The sequence below is a fragment of the Dasypus novemcinctus genome, chromosome 18 (genome assembly GCF_030445035.2).
Source record: "Dasypus novemcinctus isolate mDasNov1 chromosome 18, mDasNov1.1.hap2, whole genome shotgun sequence".
NCBI lineage: Eukaryota > Metazoa > Chordata > Mammalia > Cingulata > Dasypodidae > Dasypus > Dasypus novemcinctus.
This window is the reverse complement of record NC_080690.1, coordinates 2,032,890-2,050,333: the sequence shown is the minus strand read 5'-3', so window position 1 is coordinate 2,050,333 and position 17,444 is coordinate 2,032,890. Positions and strand designations below refer to the sequence as shown.

The following is a 17,444-nucleotide window of genomic DNA, read 5'->3' as shown; positions in this document are numbered from 1 at the left end:
GGCACCGTTCCTCGGCAGGCTGCTCCCTCCTTCGCGCTGGGCGGCTCTCCTTATGGGTGCACTCCTTGCGTGTGGGGCTCCCCTACGCGGGGGACACCCCTGTGTGGCAGGGCACTCCTTGCGGGCATCAGCACTGCGCATGGGCCAGCTCCACACGGGTCAAGGAGGCCCGGGGCTTGAACCGCCGACCTCCCATGTGGTAGACGGACGCCCTAACCACTGGGCCAAAGTCTGTTTCCCAGTAATGAGTTGTTTAACGTGTTTGTAAATTGTCCAGTTTCCTTCTGTTACTGATTTCTAGCTTCATTCCATTGCAGTCCAAGAACATACTTTGTATTATTTCAGTATTTTCAAATTTACTAAGATTTGATTTTTGGCCTAACGTGTGGTCTATCCTGGGAATGTTCCATGTGCTCTTAAGAGGAATGTGTATTCTTGGTTGTTGGGTGGAGCGTTCTGTGTCTGTCCAGTAACTCTAATTGGTTAATAGTGTTATTCAGGTGCTCAGTTTCCTTAGTGATCTTATGCTTAGATGTTCTGTCAATGATTGAAAGTGTTGTATTCAATTCTCCAGCTATTATTGTAGAAATATTTATTTTTCTCTTCAATTTTGCCAATTTTGCTTCATATATTTTGGGGGCTCTGTTGTGAGGTACAATATGTTTATAATTATATCTTCTTGCTGGATATAACCTTTTATCTATATACAATATCCTTCTTTGTCTCTTGTAATTGTTTTGAATAAAAGTCTATTTTGTCTGAGGTTATTGTAGGATCTTTGGCTCTCTTGATTTCTGTTTACTTGGAATATCTTTTTCCATTCTTTTATTTTCAACCTCTTTGTATCTTTGAACCTAAAAGTGAAACTCTATTTATAGACAGCATATAGAAGGATCATTCCTTTTCATCCAGTCTATCACTGTCTGTCTTATAATAGGGCTGTTTAATCCATTGACATTTAAAGTAGTAACTGAGAAGGAAGAATCTACTTCTACCATTTAGCTTTTTTTGTTTTCTGTAGGTCTTGTATGTTTTTTATTACTCACATTACTCCATGACTGCCTTTTTTGTCTTAAGTTGCTTTTTTTGGCATCTGCCATTTTCATTCGCTTCTTTCCTTCCCTTTGTCTCCCCCCACCTCGTTTTTTTCTTACTGTTCCCTTTGGAAATACAAAGAACATCTTAAAACAATAGCAGCCTAGTTTGAGGCGTTTTGGCCTAGTTTTGGTAATATACAAACTCTCAGCTCCTACATATCTCTGCCCTGCCCCCATTACACATTGTCTGCTCATTAATGAGTAGATTTATAATGTTATTTTCTACATTTGCCTGTTAAGTCATATGGGGGGAGTAGTTACAAACCAAAAGTACAATAATGCAGGATTTTATATTTGCCTATGTAGTTAGCTTTCCCAGCATTATGTATTTCTTCTTATGACTCTGAGTTACTGTCCAGTGTCTTTTATTCCAGCCTGAAGGACTTCCTTTAGGGTAGGTTTTCTGATAATGAACTCGTTCAGCTTTTGCTTATCTCTAAGTATCTTAATTTCTCCTTCTATTTTGAAAGATAATTTTAGTAGATATAGAATTTTGATAGTTTTTTCCTAAGGACTTTCAGCATGCCCTCCCACTATCTTAAGACAGTGGCTTCTGATGAGAAATCCACCTTAATCTTATTGGGGATCCCTTAAAGGTGACGGGTTGCTTCTCTCTTTCTGCTTTCAGAATCCTCTCTCTGTCTTTGGGTTTTGACAGTTTTGCTGTAATGTGTCTTGGTTTGGATCTCTCAGAGCAGGGGTTCTTAACAAGGGGTCTGCGAGCTTGAATTGAAATTCAGAAAAATTCTTGTGGGAACATGTTGGTGTGGGTGTGATGTGTTTATTAAATAACGCACAGCACGGTGTGGACTTTGGAAGGGTCTGCGGTTTTCACCTGGTGGCAGAGGGGCCTGGGGACCAAAAGAGGCCAAGAGCACCTGCCGTGGTCTGTCCTGCCTGGAGTTCGCGGAGCTCGCTGGACGTGCTGTCTGTGTCTGTCACCAGGTTTGGGACGTCTAGAGGGGCCATTAGTTCTTCAGCTACTCTTCCGACTCTCTCTGTCCCTCGTCCTCCTGCGCTCCCGGGATGTGTATGTTGATGTGCGTGACAGTGTCCCCAGGTCCCAGGCTCTGCCCACTTTCTCCGTTGTTTTCCTTTCTGTTCCTCACCCTGGATAACTCGTCTTCCAGTTCACTGACCCTTTCTTCTGCCTGTTCAGACCTGCTGTTGAATCCGTCTGAGTTTGTCATTTCAGTTACTGTATTTTGCAGAGTTTCTTTTTGGTTCCTTTTTATACTTTCTATCCCTTTATTTTGCTTAGACGACATTTTCCTAGTTTCCTTTAGTTTTTTGTATATGTATTCCTTTAGCTCAAAGAACATATTTAAGATGATTGATTTAATGTCTTTGACTTCTGGCAAATTCTCTTTTACTGTGAATGTTTCTCTTGTGTCTTGTGTTTGTTGAGAACTGGATGTTCTTGATAGCACTTTGTTATAACTCTGAGATTCTGGTTTTCCCACTCCTCGGGGAGGCCTGGGGCTGTCAATTTGTGGCTTTTACAAACTATATTTGTTCTCCCAAATGGGGAATGGAAATTATCAAGAGGAGGAAAAAAATGAATACTGCATCTTTTGGACTCCTCTGCTGCATTTGCCTCGGGGGTTGGGACAGGGGCCGCCGTCAGAGCCGGCCCCCAGGAATCTGGAGTGGCTGATGAAGAGCAGGAGCAGCGAGCAGACCACACACCCGGGCTTTGGAGGACCAGGTCCCTGCCGCCCACCCTGGCAGCAGCAAGCTGCCCCGGGAGCCGGGGCCACAGCCCACTGCCGCCCGCCCCGTGGCGGCCGCTCCTGGAGGCTGAAACGCACCGGTGCTCACCGCGGTTTACCAGCCTCTTCCCTGGTGCCGCACGGTGTTCCTCTAGACCCAGAGCTCCTGCCAGGCACGGGTGGTGGTGACAGGACCGCTCCCTGGAGCTCCAGCTACACCCCCCGCAGCGCTCCCCGGCTCATCCGTGCAGTACAGCCTCTTGCTTTGGAGGCGAGGAGGCGGCTCTACAGAGAAGGCTCGGGTCTAGCTGATAGAATCGCCGGTGGGGACCGCTCTGCTTCCTGCCCAGCCTCAGAGACGCTGCTAAGCCGGTCACGGACTTAAAGCTGTGCACTTTCCTGGAATCTCAGAAGGATTTCTGCTGACACATTTTGGTGGATTGTACACATTTCCACCTTCTTCCAGATCAGGTATCACAAGCAGAATCTGCCTTTATTTTCTACTCAGTATACAAGTTTAGATGAATTTAAGAAAATTTTGATAGGTTGTCTCAGCATACGGCCTTTCCTCTGAGACGCAGTGTTATTGCAGCGTCGTTAACGGTAGGAAACCTCGGAATCTGGGGTGTCGCTAGGGAGAGGAGTGGACTGCGGTGCCGACCAGCTGGCCCTGGAGAGGTGCAGCTCTGGAGAGTGGAGGTGGAGCGCCCTGGCGCCTCACCCGCCTCGTGGTCAGTGCTCATGTGCCCGTGGGGGAGGCCGCGGGTTTGAGTGCCGCACAGGCAGGGACCCTGAGGACACGCTGGCACCTGCATCTTCACACAGACAGTGTCTGTGGAGACGCCCCAGCGCTCCGTTACGCGTGTGGAAAGCTGCCTCCAGCAGGCTGTCACCAGAATCTTCCAGTGATTTCCTTGAGCTGGTGGGGGTGTGGAGATGGTTTTACTCTATTTTTCTATATTTCTCAGCATTGCTTAAGTGTGTTTATAATGGCCATGTATTTATATAATGAACAAAAAACCAATAAAGCTGTTTTCACTGTGTGTGAGGAGAAAATTGCCCTGCATAGCACGAAATTTCCTTCCCCAGCTTCAGGCAACATCACATTTACACGGGAATCTGTTGGTTTTAAACATCTTTAAAGGAGAATGCAAAACGTCCCATAGTGTAGTGCCGGCTTGAGCGCGGCTTGAGCTGGGCCATTTTTGTCATCTGGGAAGCCAGACCTTCCCTTCGCGCTGCATTGGAGCCATTTTTCCCGTCAGGAAGCCTGTCTGCCCGCAGGCCAGGTGCTAGGCCTCCCGCTGGGGAGAGGGTGGCGTCGCCCGCTTCTCCAGCGCGGGTGGCACAGAGCTGCTCGCCCGCAGGCCCGGGTGCCCCGTCTCCGCTGTGCTGTTGCGATGAGTGGGCTTAGCCGTGTGTGATGGCGCAAGGAGGGCGCGGGCAGGAGTGGCCGGGAGGCGTTTTCTTCCCGCTTTTGCACGTGAGTAGTTAACCCCTTTCTGAAGGACTCAGCAAAGCCAAGCACCGTGGGAGTGTGGCGAGAGGCGCTGTGGCAGACGCGGGCCCCTTGCTTCCTCTCCCCCCTCGTGGTGGGCATGCTGCTGCCTCCTGAGGCGCCTCCTGGGAGCTCCTAAGTCTCAGCAGGCGTGGGCTCGCTGCAGTGCTGTCAGGAAGGGAGAACACTCTTAGGGTGCCCCAAAATGCCAAAGCCAGAGTACAGGCAGAACCTTCTAGAAGGAAGTTCTATGATTTTGTAAGTTTCATTAAAAAATAGTCATGTGATTCGACCTTAAATACACTTAATAAAGGATCTTTTAAAATGTGAAATGATTACAAAAATAGGGCCACATTTTAATGCTACTTTTTAACTTTGAACTTCAAAGCTTACAGAGATTTTTTTTTAAGTCCTGATTTAGCAAGCCAGTGCTAAGTCGGGGCGGCCAGGAGCCACTCGTTTAGATCTCAGCGCCCATCTCCCTCTTCCTCCCATCTCCACCCCACCAGAGGGTCAGTGCCTGATGTTGAGAACCTGCGATTCGGTCTGTTAGCTCATCTTTCCCTCCAGCACTCTCTGGCTTGTGGGGCTGCATCGCTTCCTTGGAATTAGGCTGACCCGAGTCACGTGCCTCCATCATTTGGGATTTTGTGGCCCAGGCTTTGCATTTCCCCCAGTTTCTGCCCCTGGGAGTAAGCCACACTTGGTTCTGCTGCTTAGAAACGAGGGGACCCTGTTTTTTAAAATGCTGCCAGGGGGTGGCCTGGCCGGGTGACCCTGCTGGTGGGGAGGGGCCAGGCGTGGGCATCAGACTGGGTGGTACCTTGTGTCCACACATCTCGAGAAAAGGTGTGAGCGGGTGGCAGGCTGGGCCACAGCACCCAGTTCCCAGGTTCGGCCACAATGCTGCCACATGGGGACATGGGACAAGCCCGATTGCAAGCACGTCCCTCAGGCCGGAGCCCGAGGACACGCGCGGGGCCAGTTGGAGTTTTGGGGTGCTGGTGTGTGTGGGGTGAGGAGCTGTAAACCAGAGTGCGGGGCGCCTGTGGTGCCTTGAGAGTCCCTGCCTGGGGCCTGCGCTCCCTGGAAGGGGGCTGATGGGTTTGTTCAGACGTTGAGCTGGGCCCGGAAGGTTCCCGGCTGTTGAAGGCCTTCTGCTGGTTGACTCCTTCCTGGCCTCCTCTCCCCCAGGCTCCCCCAACCCAGGGGCAGAGACCCCCCTTCACCCCTGGCCCACCCCAAGCGTGGGCTGGACCAGGCAATGAGCCCCCGCCACGCACTCCCCACTCTCGGTTTGGTGGCGTCACCCCCTCCTGGGCAGGTGGAACCCGCCCCGTGCTGCACTGCGCCTGGCGGGGGCAGGCGCTCCTATGGGGCCAGCGGGGTGGGGCGCCCAGTCCATTGGCAGGGAGAGGCGGGGTGGGGTCGGGGGTTGGCGAGTCCCTGGGGGCACAGTCAGACCCCCTTGGAGAAATCATGGCACTGCGGGGCAGGAACGGGCAGGACGTGGAAACGCTCGGCTGCGGCCTGGGCGCGGGCAGGCACCCGGCTTCCCCTTCTGCCTGACAGCGGGGCCCGTGGCACGACCTGCTCGCCCCACCCGCGTCTGCTGCCATGAGAGGATTCCTGCGCTGTGCTATTTTAAACCTGTAGTTTCCCAAGGACGGTTAAACACTCAAACACGTAAAAATGGAAGTGATGACTCACACGGACGCGGGGAAGTTGGGGAATTAGGCCACCCGTGGTGGAGGACCTTGAACTCGGGTGGCTTCAGCAATTAGCTGCAGGCTTCTCACCAGGATGAAGTAAGGCTCCTGCAGAAAGATGAGCAAACACGCAGCCCCTCCCGTGCCCGGAGGCTTTGCGCAACCCCGAGGAGGCCGCCCCGCTGAAATGGCGTTCCCCCGCTGGAACGGCGTTTCCCCCCGGCGGCCCGGACCCCTGGGTCGGGGCGTCCTCAACCCCCTGGCAGGAGTGGGCCCGCCCCCGCTGAGAGCAGCCCCTGCCCCTTCCCTTGCCGCAGAGGGAGTCACGTCCTCTACCTGCCGCCCCAGAGGAAGCCGGAGGACAGGCCCCACTGGGCACGACGGGCCGGCCCCGCCCCGCGGCGGAGGGCCCGCGGACCCCCTTCCTCTTCGCGGGGACCACTCTCGTGAGGCCTCCAGGGGGCACCATCGCACGGGGGGCTGCCCGCCGCGTCCCTTGCGGCTGACGCAGGCCGCCCCTCCAGTCCCCCCTCTGCTGTGTCCTGGCAGACCTTTCTGCCCGGTTAGGTGTCCCGGTCCTGGGGTGCCAGGCCACGCCCGCCGCCGCCAGTTCTCCCCGCAGGCCCTTAGAAGCGCCGTGCGCCTGAGGTCGTCGTTTTTCTCCGCAAATCCCCGCCCCAGCCCGGCGCCGCGATGTCCTCTTCCACCCTATCCGAGGGCGTCGCGCCAGCGTTCCCTCCGCTGAGACGGCCCTCCCTGCCGGCCCCCAGGCCGGGCCCCCGCCTTGGCCGCAGAGCTCCGGCCCGAGGCGCCGAGTGCTGCCGGCTTTTCATGCCGCTCTCCCCGTACGCGGTCCCCGCTGCTCGCAGCTGTATTGGTTCTAGAATGTGGGCTCCCACGGCGCATCTGCCTCCCCTGCAGCATCTTGCACACAGTAGGCCCACGATGAGCATCGACGGGAGTTCACGGCGGTGCTGAGGTCCCTGCAGGGCACCCGGCACTAGGATGGAGCCGCGGGAGGGCCCCGGGGACCCCAGGCGAGCCGGCCCTCCTGGACCCGGGCCCGCAGTCGATGAAGCAGTGGAGAGCACCGAGCTTGCTCGGAATTGATCTTACTTAGTTGATTTCGGGTAACCTAGGTGGTGCCTTAAAATTCAGAAGAAAAGCACACGCCCGTTTCATCACCCGAGATTCACCACTGAGCTGCCGTCGCCACCTCAGACGCATGTGGCGTGACCACGTCGCGTGAGTGTGCTCGGCTCGCTAACCGAATGGACGTGCGTGTAACAGCAGCGCGTGACTTTTACTCCCAAGCCGGGGGCGGACGCTGCGTGAGGAGTGGCTCCTCCGTTCAGACGTGGGCGCGGGCTTCCTGCGTCCTCAGCCCTTCCCCCAGGCTGTGCTGGGCCTCTGGGCTTTTCCATGACGACATCCCTGTAGGATGAAGGTTCTTTAGACCTGCCAGGCACCTGCCCCTTGCTAGAGGGCACGGGCAAAGCGTGTGTCCGCTTAGCCATGGAGCAAGGCCCCCGGCCGTCCCTGGAGGAGGCGTGGCACAGCTGGGCTCTGGGTGACCACTCCACGTGGACGGTGACAGCCCCCGGAGCTCCCAGCTGGCTGTAATCGGAAAGCTGTGCCTGCACATCCCTCTGTCTAGGCTCTCGGGCTCTTTCTATGGTTCCCTCACTTGTGCTTATCTTTCCACTTTGTAAACTTTCTATCGAGTCTCTTGAGGTTTTCCCTTGGACCCTCCTGGCCCGAGGCCAGCCCCACGACTCCTGGGAGACGCTGGGGTGTCCTGTAACGGCGTGCCGGGCGGTGCTCAGGCCAGAAGACTCCCAGGAGTGGGCAGGAAGCCAGGGTGGAAGGACGGCCCTTCCCTGGGGAGCTCCCGCCGAGGGGAGCCTGGCCGAGTACACCGGGGCCCCTGCCCAGGGCCGCCTGGCGACCTGCTGGTGGGTGCCGCTTCCGGCCTCCGGGGCCCTCGGGCGGCAGCTGCCCTTGGGCTGTGGCACAGGGGGCTTGGGGTTTCCCTCCTGAGCTCAGGCCGGAGCTGAGCAAGGCAGCACGGCGCAGGGGCCTCTGTGCCCCCTGCCTCGGGGGCAGCGTCCCCCTCCAGCACCAGGGCTGGCTGCGCAGACACAGGTGGCCTGCTTCAAGTCCTGCTCCCTGGCCCTCTTCTGGCCACGCATCTGATACCACCCTCGCTTCAGGGCCGAGAGGGTGTGGCCTGGGACAGGGATGACCCGCGCCAGCTGCTTGGTGACACACCTGTGCGCTTTGGCCCCAGCGAGCACTCGGTTGGCAGCGAGCTCCCCTGGCCTTGGTTCCTTCCACTCCCCGCTGTGGTCGGGGCTGGTGGCTGCAGGAGCTCCCGCTGCGTTCCTGGTCTAAGTCGTAGAGAAGCCCCCGGGGGCAAGCCCGTCTGCAGACCCAGCACGGTGCTTCCGAGCGGGTCGTTGGGGCTCTCGGGTGTAGACCCCGAGCTCACGTAGGCCCAGCCAGCCCCTGGGGCGGCCAGGCAGGACAGGAGCCAAGCCCTCCGGCCCCACCCACACCCTGGCACCGTCCTGCGGCCACACACCTGCCCGCTGGGGCCCCGAGGCCCGTGTTCAGGCTCCAGGAGCCCTGGACTGGGCGGGAAGGATGGACATACCCGCTCACCTGCGCAGCCCCCACAATGCTTCTTTAACGGATACGAGTGCGTGCAAGCCGAGCACCTTGGTCACACTCACATGCACGCGGCCACGTGCACAAGGTGGCGCGCACAGCCCAAGTTCCGTGGCGACTGCTCAGTAGAATGGTAATGGAGCCCATCAGTCCCAGTGCGCTGCCCACCAGCACCTCACGTGCCTGCTCCCGTCCCCTCCCCTGGCGGCGCATGCGCTCACTGACCGAGCCCTCTGCTTGCCCCCCCAGGTGCTGCAGGGGGCCCAGCTCATAGCTGTGGCCTCTTCGGACCCCGCTGCAGCCGGAGTTGACGGGTCGCCTCTCCAGGGCAGTGACATCCAGGTCCAGTACGTCCAGCTGGCGCCAGTGACTGACCACACCACAGCGGCTCAGGTGGGCCTCCTCTCCCCTCCTAGAAAGGGCACCGTGTCCACCAGCAGGGCCCGGGTCACAGCCCAGAGCTTGGCTGCACCAGCTGCACACACGGTGCTTCTCTGTCCGAAGAGGAAGTCCCCCACTTGCTCCTGCTGGGCGGAGGGGCTCTGTGAACGTGCAGGCTCAAGCGCATCGTGCTCCGGCTTCTGCGGTCCCCCTCGGACCAGAGGCCGTGCCTGGGCCCCCGGAGCGTGCAGAGACCTGGCCGGGAGGCCTCAGGCCAGCTCCTTGACTGGACAGGGCTGCTTGGTTGTTTTCGGGGCACATGTGTTTGTAAGAATAACCATAGGATGGATCCTGAGAGGACAGGGGCTTTGCTGGGACAAATACCGCCCGGCGTAGCCTGCGCGTGACAAGGACGTGCCTGTCACCTGCCTCCTCCACGTTGTGCAGGCAGGAGCTCCCCACAGGCGGGGCCGTGGATTCAGATCCCTGACCAGAGGGCCCCTCAGCTGACCCCCTCTGATTGCTCTGACCAGCCACTGTCTGGGAGGCGGCTCCAGGGCCTGGTAAAGACCCTGTATGCCTCGCTTGGGAACTCAGTGCCACCGGGACAGCCACCACCTGCTGCCCTCGGCCTGCCTGATTGGCTTCTTCTGGCCGTCACCTCTTGGTCTGTCCTCTCCTTTCCACAGGCCTAGCCTTTGCGCAGCTTTGGTGCTTAGGATCAAAATCCTGATTTCTGAATGTTCCTTTTCCCCTGATGCTCATTGCCCCCTCACTCTGTGTGGCCCTGAGGTGTGTTGGGATCTCGAGCATGCAGAAGGATGAGGAAATCCCACATCCATATGTAGCCTCAGGAGCCAAGGAAGTTGTCCAGTGTTGCTCTGGTGGCCAGGTAGCTGAGCTCTGGGAGTCAAAGCTCATCAGCCTTTGCAGACCTGTGATGATATTTTTTTTTAACTTTATTTTTAAAGGAGTTTTAGATTACAGAAACGTTTTATCAAAAATATATGAGAAACGGACTTGGCCCAGTGGATGGGGCGTCAGTCTACCACATGGGAGGTCCGCAGTTCAAGCCCCAGGCCTCCTTGACCTGTGTGGAGCTGGCCCACGCGCGGTGCTGATGTGTGCCGGGAGTGCCGTGCCACGCAGGGGTGCCCCCATGTGGGGAAGCTCCACGTGCAGGGAGTGCGCCCCATGGGGAGAGCCGCCCAGGGCAAAAGAGGGTGCAGCCTGCCCAGGAATGGTGCCGCACACACGGAGAGCTGACACAAGATGATGCAACAAAAAGAAACACAGATTCCCGTGCCGCTGACAACAACAGAAGCGGACAAAGAAGAATACGCAGCAAATGGACACAGAGAACAGAAAACTGGGGCGGGGGTGGGGTGGGGGGGGTAGGAAGGGGAGAGAAATAAATAAAATAAAATAAAATATAGGGGACTCACATATACTCCATCCTGTCCCTCTCCCACACTTCCCCCCATTAACATCTTCCATTAGTGTGGTACATTTGTTACAGTTGATGAATACATATTGAAGCATTGCTGCAACCGAGGTCTATAGTTTACATTATAGTTTACACTTTGCACTGTACAGTGTTATAGGTTTTGAAAAAATATATAATGGCCTGTATCTGTCAGTGCAGTGCCACATGGGACAATTCTACTGCTCCCAAAATGCCCCATGTTCCACCTCTTCTTCCCTCCCCCTACCCACAGAACCTCTGATAGCCACTGTCTTTATAGCAGTATTACAAGTTCTTCTATTACTACAATAATAATATCTACATCAGCCCATGGTTACATTCCCCTCTTACATTTGTTCATTTTTCAGTCTTTGATGATTTGGGGATGGTAATACCCACTCTCTTTATGATTGAGAAAGGGTTTAGATCTTATAGGGCGGATGGATGCAACTGTCTTGTTTGCAGTTGTGGATACTCTCTGCTTTTTGGGATAGACGTTGTCCATCATCATCCTTTTGTTAGTTGTCCTGGGTGAGTCCGATGACCTGGAGAGTAGGTGTTGGCTGCAACTCTGCTGAGATTCAGGGCTCAACTGGCATATTAACAAACCAAAGATTTAAGTCAGTTGAATATATATTTAACAGATGTAGTGCTAATTATTGGTTCAAATAAAAGGGGTAGAAGAATCTTGTGTGTAGGGAAATTATAAATGAGCCTAACTCTGTTACATTGGGGAGATAGGTTATCATATATTCCAAGTAAGGCCCACCAATGGGGTACCGATTTCCTGGGTTGTCTGCCCTGCCTTATAGTGTCCAGATGTCTCTAGAGTCCCCAGGAGCACCCTTGCTTGAGGCACCATTTACTGTGGCAGTTGGTGAGATCCTCCTGAGACCTGTATAAGTGTAACCTCTGGAATGAACTCCCAACTCACTTTGAAATCTTTTAGCTGTAAAAACTCTTTTTTTATTTAATATTTTCCCCTCAAAGTCTTTTTCCAAATGCATTGCTAGTTGGCGCTTGGTAGTAATCCCTCAGTGCCAGGGAGGCTCATCCCTGGGAATCATGTCCCATCCCAGGGGGTGGGGGGTGGGGGGGGAGGCAGTGAGTTTTATGCTGAGTTTGACTTAGAGAGAGGCCACATTTGAGCAGCAAGAGGCTTTCAGGAGGCAATTCTTTGGCAATAGATATTACTAGACTAAGTTTCAGTTTTATAAGAACAAGGTTTATAAGATTGGTCTGTTTTCTTAGGCACTGCCCTTGTACTCTAGAGATTTTTGCCACTCTATTAGAGAACGTAGCTGGACTCCACAGGATGGGAGTTTAATGTTTCATTGATTACTATGTGGGTCTCTACCCACCGAGACAATCCCCTATAACCCCATGAACACGTTCTTATTCCACAGAGGCATGCCCAGGTGCCCCCTTCTCCACAACCCCCCCACCCCTGCACTGACACCCTGAACCTCTGGCCCTCCCTTTCTGCAGTGGTAACTTTCCTGTAATCTAAAACCTCCTCAAAAAGAAAGCCAAAAAAGTGTCTTGAGTTGTGCCTTTCACCTTTATCAGTGTTTTGAGCCTCTCCCTGGGTTGCCAGTGAGGCCCAGGGCAGCCCTAAGGCTGAGAGCCGTGTGCAGGCCCGCAGACCCCCGCCCACCCTCGCCCCGGCAGCCCCTCCAGCTCTGCCCCCCAGCGGCAGCCTCAGCCCTGGCCCCCGCACACTCGGCCCCTCTGTGCTGAGGTTCTGTCAAGGCATGTGCCCCACCTGGGGCAAAAGAACGAGCGGCCTGATAGGAATATACAGAATGGGGGGGGGGTCCTCCCTGAAAAGCTATTCTATGTGATATGAAAATGCGTCTGGCCAGAGAAGGGTCCCAGCCAGGCCCCTCGTCCCGCTCACGCCCCGTAAGCCCACGTCCATCTGAAGAGGATCGTTCCCGACAGAAGCAGAACACGCTGTGTGCTCTGGAGATTTGGGGTGCTGGGCGGTGGGCTACTCACCCCTGGATTCTAAGTTTCTGGTCCGTTTGCACGGTCAGGCCGAGGAGCCTGTGTTCCACCTGAGCTCCTGCAGCCCCGCTTCTCCACTGCCACCGCGTAGGACTTGGGCAGATCGTTGAGTCGGGAGGTGTAGCCGCAGGCGGGAGGGTCAGCGCCTCCTTATCGGGGCACTGTTGCTGCAGAGCGCCCTGATTCGAACAGACTGCAGCGGTCAGCAGGCTCCCCCAGCTGCACCTCGAGGGGCTGGGCGCTCCGGCCTCTGCTCCAGCCTCCGTTTGCCCCCAGGAGCCCTCCCTTCCTGGGCCGCGGTACGTGGCCGCATGCGCAGGAAGAGCTGCCCCCTCATGCCTGCCTCCCCATCCCTTTACGACTCGTTGGCCGGAGCTGGCCACACACCTGACCACCCCTGGTCATGGACTCACCTCGGCCCGCATGGCTGCAGGGGTGTCCGGCTCTGGGAAGACGCGTTCTCTTGGGAAGGGGCGTGGCTGGGTGGCCCCCGGGGTGCCTGACCTGGAGTTGCCAACAGAGCAGCCAGGGCGCCACGTGCAGCCACGCCGGCCCCGTCCTGAGCACCGCGAGCATCCAGGGCTGGGGACGCTGGTTTACAGCAGCAGACTAACTCAACCAGCAGTTTTCAGAATTCAGAGTATTCTAAAATTGTAGGATTTTGCAACAGTATTATATTCAGAAAGATACAGGTTTTAATTTCCAGAGTATACACAACTGCGTTTAGGAACTGGGAGTGTGCGAGGTGAGAAGGCTCGTGGGCGGCCTTGCCGTGGGCTGCCTCCTGCCCTTGGCCTGGCGTGGCCCGCGCGGAGCCCCCTCCAGAGCAGGCGCTGCTCCCGCTGCAGGCCCTCAGCTGCCTCCTCTCTGCCTTCCAGCACGCGCGCAGTGGCGGCGGTTTCCTGATTTGCTCGCCTTGGCCACTAGCCCGCCACTCTGCCCTGAAGCGCGGCCTGGCGGGTGCTCGCTGGCCCTGGCTGCCTCCCCTGCCTTCCCGCCCCCGTGGGCCCCCGGCGCCTGGAGCCCGGGCTTTCCGGCTGCTTGCAGCCCGCCCCTCCGCTGTGACTTGCTTTCCTGGCCTGTAACTCCCTTAGTCTTTGCATGTTTAAAGAGACAGCAGCTCGTAAGGCCAGTGTCCTCTCCCCAGCCGCCTGGGACTTGGACGCTGCCCCCACTGTCCCCACGCCCTCTGCAGCCCTCTGAGTGTCCCTTCCCTGCAGAGCCCGGCCCGCCCACAGCCCACCTCACCTGGCACCTCTTCCCCAAGGGCCTTGGGGGTCCTCTGTGACACACGGACCAGGCCCAGCCCCTTCTGTCCTGATGGCCGCTGCCCTCTGTCCTGATGGCCGCCGCCCTCCCTGGAACTCCTGCATCCAGTGTGGGAGCCCGCGGGCCCGTCCGCCACGTCCCGCTTTCCGCTCAGCGCTCTCCGCCTCGGCTGGCGTCCTCAGCCTCGTCTCCCAGGCCTGTGGCCGAGTCTGGGCTCTCTCCTCCTGCTCTCGTCCCTCCGCGAGGCGTGGACTCCTGCTCTCTCTGCCCGCCCCTCCTGGCCTGCCGGGCAGCTTCATGCTTGGAGCAGAGCTGGGGCTTTTCGGCCCCCAGAACCCCTGTGTGGCTGAGGCTGGAGCAGTTTCTCTGCCGCCTTCTCCCTTTCCTGCAGCGAGTGCCGCAGCCTCTGCTGGGCTGCAGGCTCCGGAGGGCGAGGGTGCCCCGCCTCTCGGCAGGCGCGCCTCACTGCACCACCCCTCGGGGCCCTGGGTCCAGGGGCTGCCCTCCCTGGCGTTCACGGGAAGGACGGTCAGTCCTGGAGTGGCCTTGACCCTACCCCTGCTGACTCCTCGGCCTCCCCAGCCGCCACCAGAGGACTCTCAGCGGCACCTGCTGCGCTCACATGCTTCGTGCCTTAATGCTGTGCTCCAATTCCCTTTTCCGGAAACTCGTGGGGCTCCCTGGCCTCGGGCTGTCAGCCCCAGCCTACCTTTCCATGGGCTCCAGTAGGCTCCCTGGACCCGGGTCAAGCCCTCCAGCCGGAACCACAGCCCCTGCCCTCGTCCTACCAGGAGACAGCTCACGGGTGCCCCTCGACGTTGGTACCTAAGAAGTGCCGCCTTAAGCTCTGAGCCAGCAGGTGCCAGCCCTGCCGGGACTTCCCCTGTGGCTCTCTCCGCCTCCCTCTGCCAGCAGCTGTCGCCGTGCCACTCCCCGCAGGAGGCTCTGCCGTGCAGGGGACGTAGGGAGCAAAAGTGGCCGTGGAAGGCCGAGCCGGTGGAGTGTGTTGGGAGCTAGGATCGGTGGGCTGCTTTGAGCTTATCTCCCCGGCGAGTGCGCGGGGTGGAGGTGGCGGTTGAGTAGTAGCAGCAGGCGCAGCCAGGCGGCGGGCAGTGGCGCACGGGGGCCAGGGGGCCGGGGTGCACGCGAGCCCGCTGGCGCCCTGGCAGCGCCCTGGGCCAGGTCCTCCCGCCCCGAGCCCAGCGCCTGCCCGTGCGGGAGCAGGAGCCGAGCCCCGGCTCCCCGAGCCCACGCGTGGCGGCTCTGGTTGTCGCGCGGCGAGCGGGCCGCTCAGCCGTGGGAACGGCGCGTGTGAATGTCCTCCTCTCCCCCTTGCAGGCGGCCGAGGCCCTGCAGCCCACCCTGCAGCCCGAGATGCAGCTCGAGCACGGCGCCATCCAGATCCAGTGAGCGCAGACGGCTGCGGTGCGACCGGCCGGCCGGGGCCAGGCGGGCAGCCGCGGGCTCAGCGCTGCCACGGGCCTGGCCTTGCTCAACGCTTGCCTTGCGCTCACGCCGTCGTGCATGGGGCTGCGGACACCGTCCGAGCCCAAGCGCCTCCCCGGCGAGTGCGTCCTAGAAAGTGAGGAAGGTGAGAGTCGGGAGCCGCCCGCCCGAGCCCCTTTCCTGTGAGCCGGAGTCTCGGCGCCTCGAGGAGGTGGCGGCAGCACCGTGTGGGTGCTTTAAGGACACACAGAAAAATTAAGAACTACAATATTTTTCTCTGTTTAACAGCTTTTTTAATTTGCTATGGTGTTTATAACAAAAAAAGAAAATTGAAAAAAAAAAGTGGAGCAGCCGAACCTTTGGCTGGTGTGCGCAGCTCAGTGTGACGGCACAGCGCGGGCGGAAGACAGCTGGGTGTGTCGCCGAGACACCACTTACCTACTTTTCTAGGGGAAATGCTCTCAACACTGTAATTATGCATTTCTAATAAAATAAAACATATTTATGACCACAGCGGCCTCAGTGCTCTTCCTGTTGGGCAGCCTTGGCTGGCCTCGCCCCGGTGGCCACGGCATGGGCGGCCGCACCGACGCACGGTGCCCTTTGAAGGAGGGGGGGGTGGTGGGGGCCCTTCCCTCAGGAGGACCCGGAAGGCAGAGCCGTGGGCGTAGCAGGGCCGGGCGCGGCGCGAGGGGCCGCGGCGCAGAGCTGGAGCCCTGGTGGTGCGCGCCGCCCGTGGTGGAGGTGCCCGCAGGGCCTGGGCAGCGCACGACAGGGCGAGGCCCGCCCCGCGTTGCACACCAAGTCAGCGCGCCAGACTCTTAGCCAAGAAAGGGTCTGAGGAGATGCACCGCTGGGGTGTGGGGTAGACCTGGCGCTGGGCGCAAGGGTGAGCCTGGGAGGGCGCCGCGGGCGCGGCCCTGACCTCGTGGTCCTTGTTAGAACGAGGGCCATAACTGACTCGTTCGTCCCTTCACGCATTCACTGCTGCCGGATTGTTTAATGACTGAAGAATTTTCCTCCATCCAAAATAAGGCAGATGGCTGGACGAGACACCTACCAACAGAGGCTCTCCTCGCGGCCAACACGATCAGCGCGCGGCCTCCCTGGTCACCGGGACTCTTCCAGAACTGCTGAGATTTAGAAGACTGCGGTGCCGGAGCCAGGACGGGCTGGAGCCTGACGCCTGCGTGGGAACCTGGCTCATGTGCTGGAGCAGCGCGGCGTCCTCGCCTACAGCTGAGCGGCGACACGAGCAGCTCCTGCCCGGTGACCGCTGGCGGCTCGCCCCACCGATGGCCGGAAGGGGACGCCCCGCGCGGCTCTACTCCGTCTGTTTCAAAACCAGGCACAGTAACCGCTGGCGTGAGAAATTCTGCAGGGAGCCAGCAGAGGCGTCTGGGAGCCTGGCAGTGTCTAGTTCTTGGTCTGGGTACGTTGACCTTGCGCGAGTTTGTCATGCTGTCTATTCAGATTGCCGACTTCTCTTTGTGAGTCTTCAATTAAAAATTCTTTTTAAATAAAACACAAGGGCAAAGAGAAATTGTTACAAACAAAACCAGCTTACTCCAGCAGTTTCCATCCAGAGAAGTTTAAAAGAAAAGCACTTCAGGGAAGTGATCGCAGGTGGGGAGCTGAGATTCCGGAAGGAAACCGGGGCAGAGCGGCGGGGAGCTGTGCCCGTGAGCAGCAGAGCCGCCAACCCGTCGCTCAGAGGGGCCTCCGGGGAAATAGGGTCTTTGCTCATGGAGTTAGACAAGACCCCGCCGGCCCAGGGGCCCCAAACCTCCGCACAGGACGGGTGTGTGGGCGCAGGTGGCCACCGCGGGGGGCTCCCTGGGGCCTCGGGGCAGCGGGCCTGCCCACCAGGCTTCGGGAGCCCCGGCCTCTGGCCCAGGACAGGGTGGCCTGCTGGTGTGGGAAGGCCCCATGGGGGGGCAGCCTCAGAAAATGGCACAGAAAGAAATGGGGGAAAAAGAAAACAAGCAGAACTAGCGGCCGATGAGGGAGTGTTGAGGGAGGAAGGAAAGGGCACCTGTGGGTTTGGGCTTACTTGTTACGCGGGCAATCACTCACCCATGGAAGGACTAGAAACAGCTCTGGGACTTCCACATGACGGAGGTGCCCAGTGAACGATTAGGAAGGTGCAGGGAATGGGCGGCCTGCGGCGGTGGCACAGACGGCCCT

At 58.1% G+C, this 17,444-nt stretch overlaps 1 protein-coding gene across 9 annotated transcripts in view; it reads left to right on the top strand.

The window, feature by feature from the left end:
* The window catches only part of BANP (BTG3 associated nuclear protein), a 170,826-nt gene extending 154,044 nt beyond the window's left edge, over positions 1 to 16,782 (top strand). For 3 of the 9 annotated variants that reach the window (XM_004459905.5, XM_058279598.2, XM_058279596.2), the window contains 2 exons: positions 8,936 to 9,079; positions 15,150 to 15,599. In XM_004459905.5, the coding sequence (XP_004459962.1) occupies positions 8,936 to 9,079; positions 15,150 to 15,221 (216 nt within the window). In that variant the 3' untranslated portion in view covers positions 15,222 to 15,599. Of the gene's footprint in view, positions 1 to 8,935; positions 9,080 to 15,149; positions 15,769 to 16,292 lie in introns of those variants that run through there. The other 6 variants (XM_012525694.4, XM_058279599.2, XM_058279594.2 and 3 more) reach the window with 5 other exon arrangements.
* Positions 16,783 to 17,444: the final 662 nt, after the last annotated feature.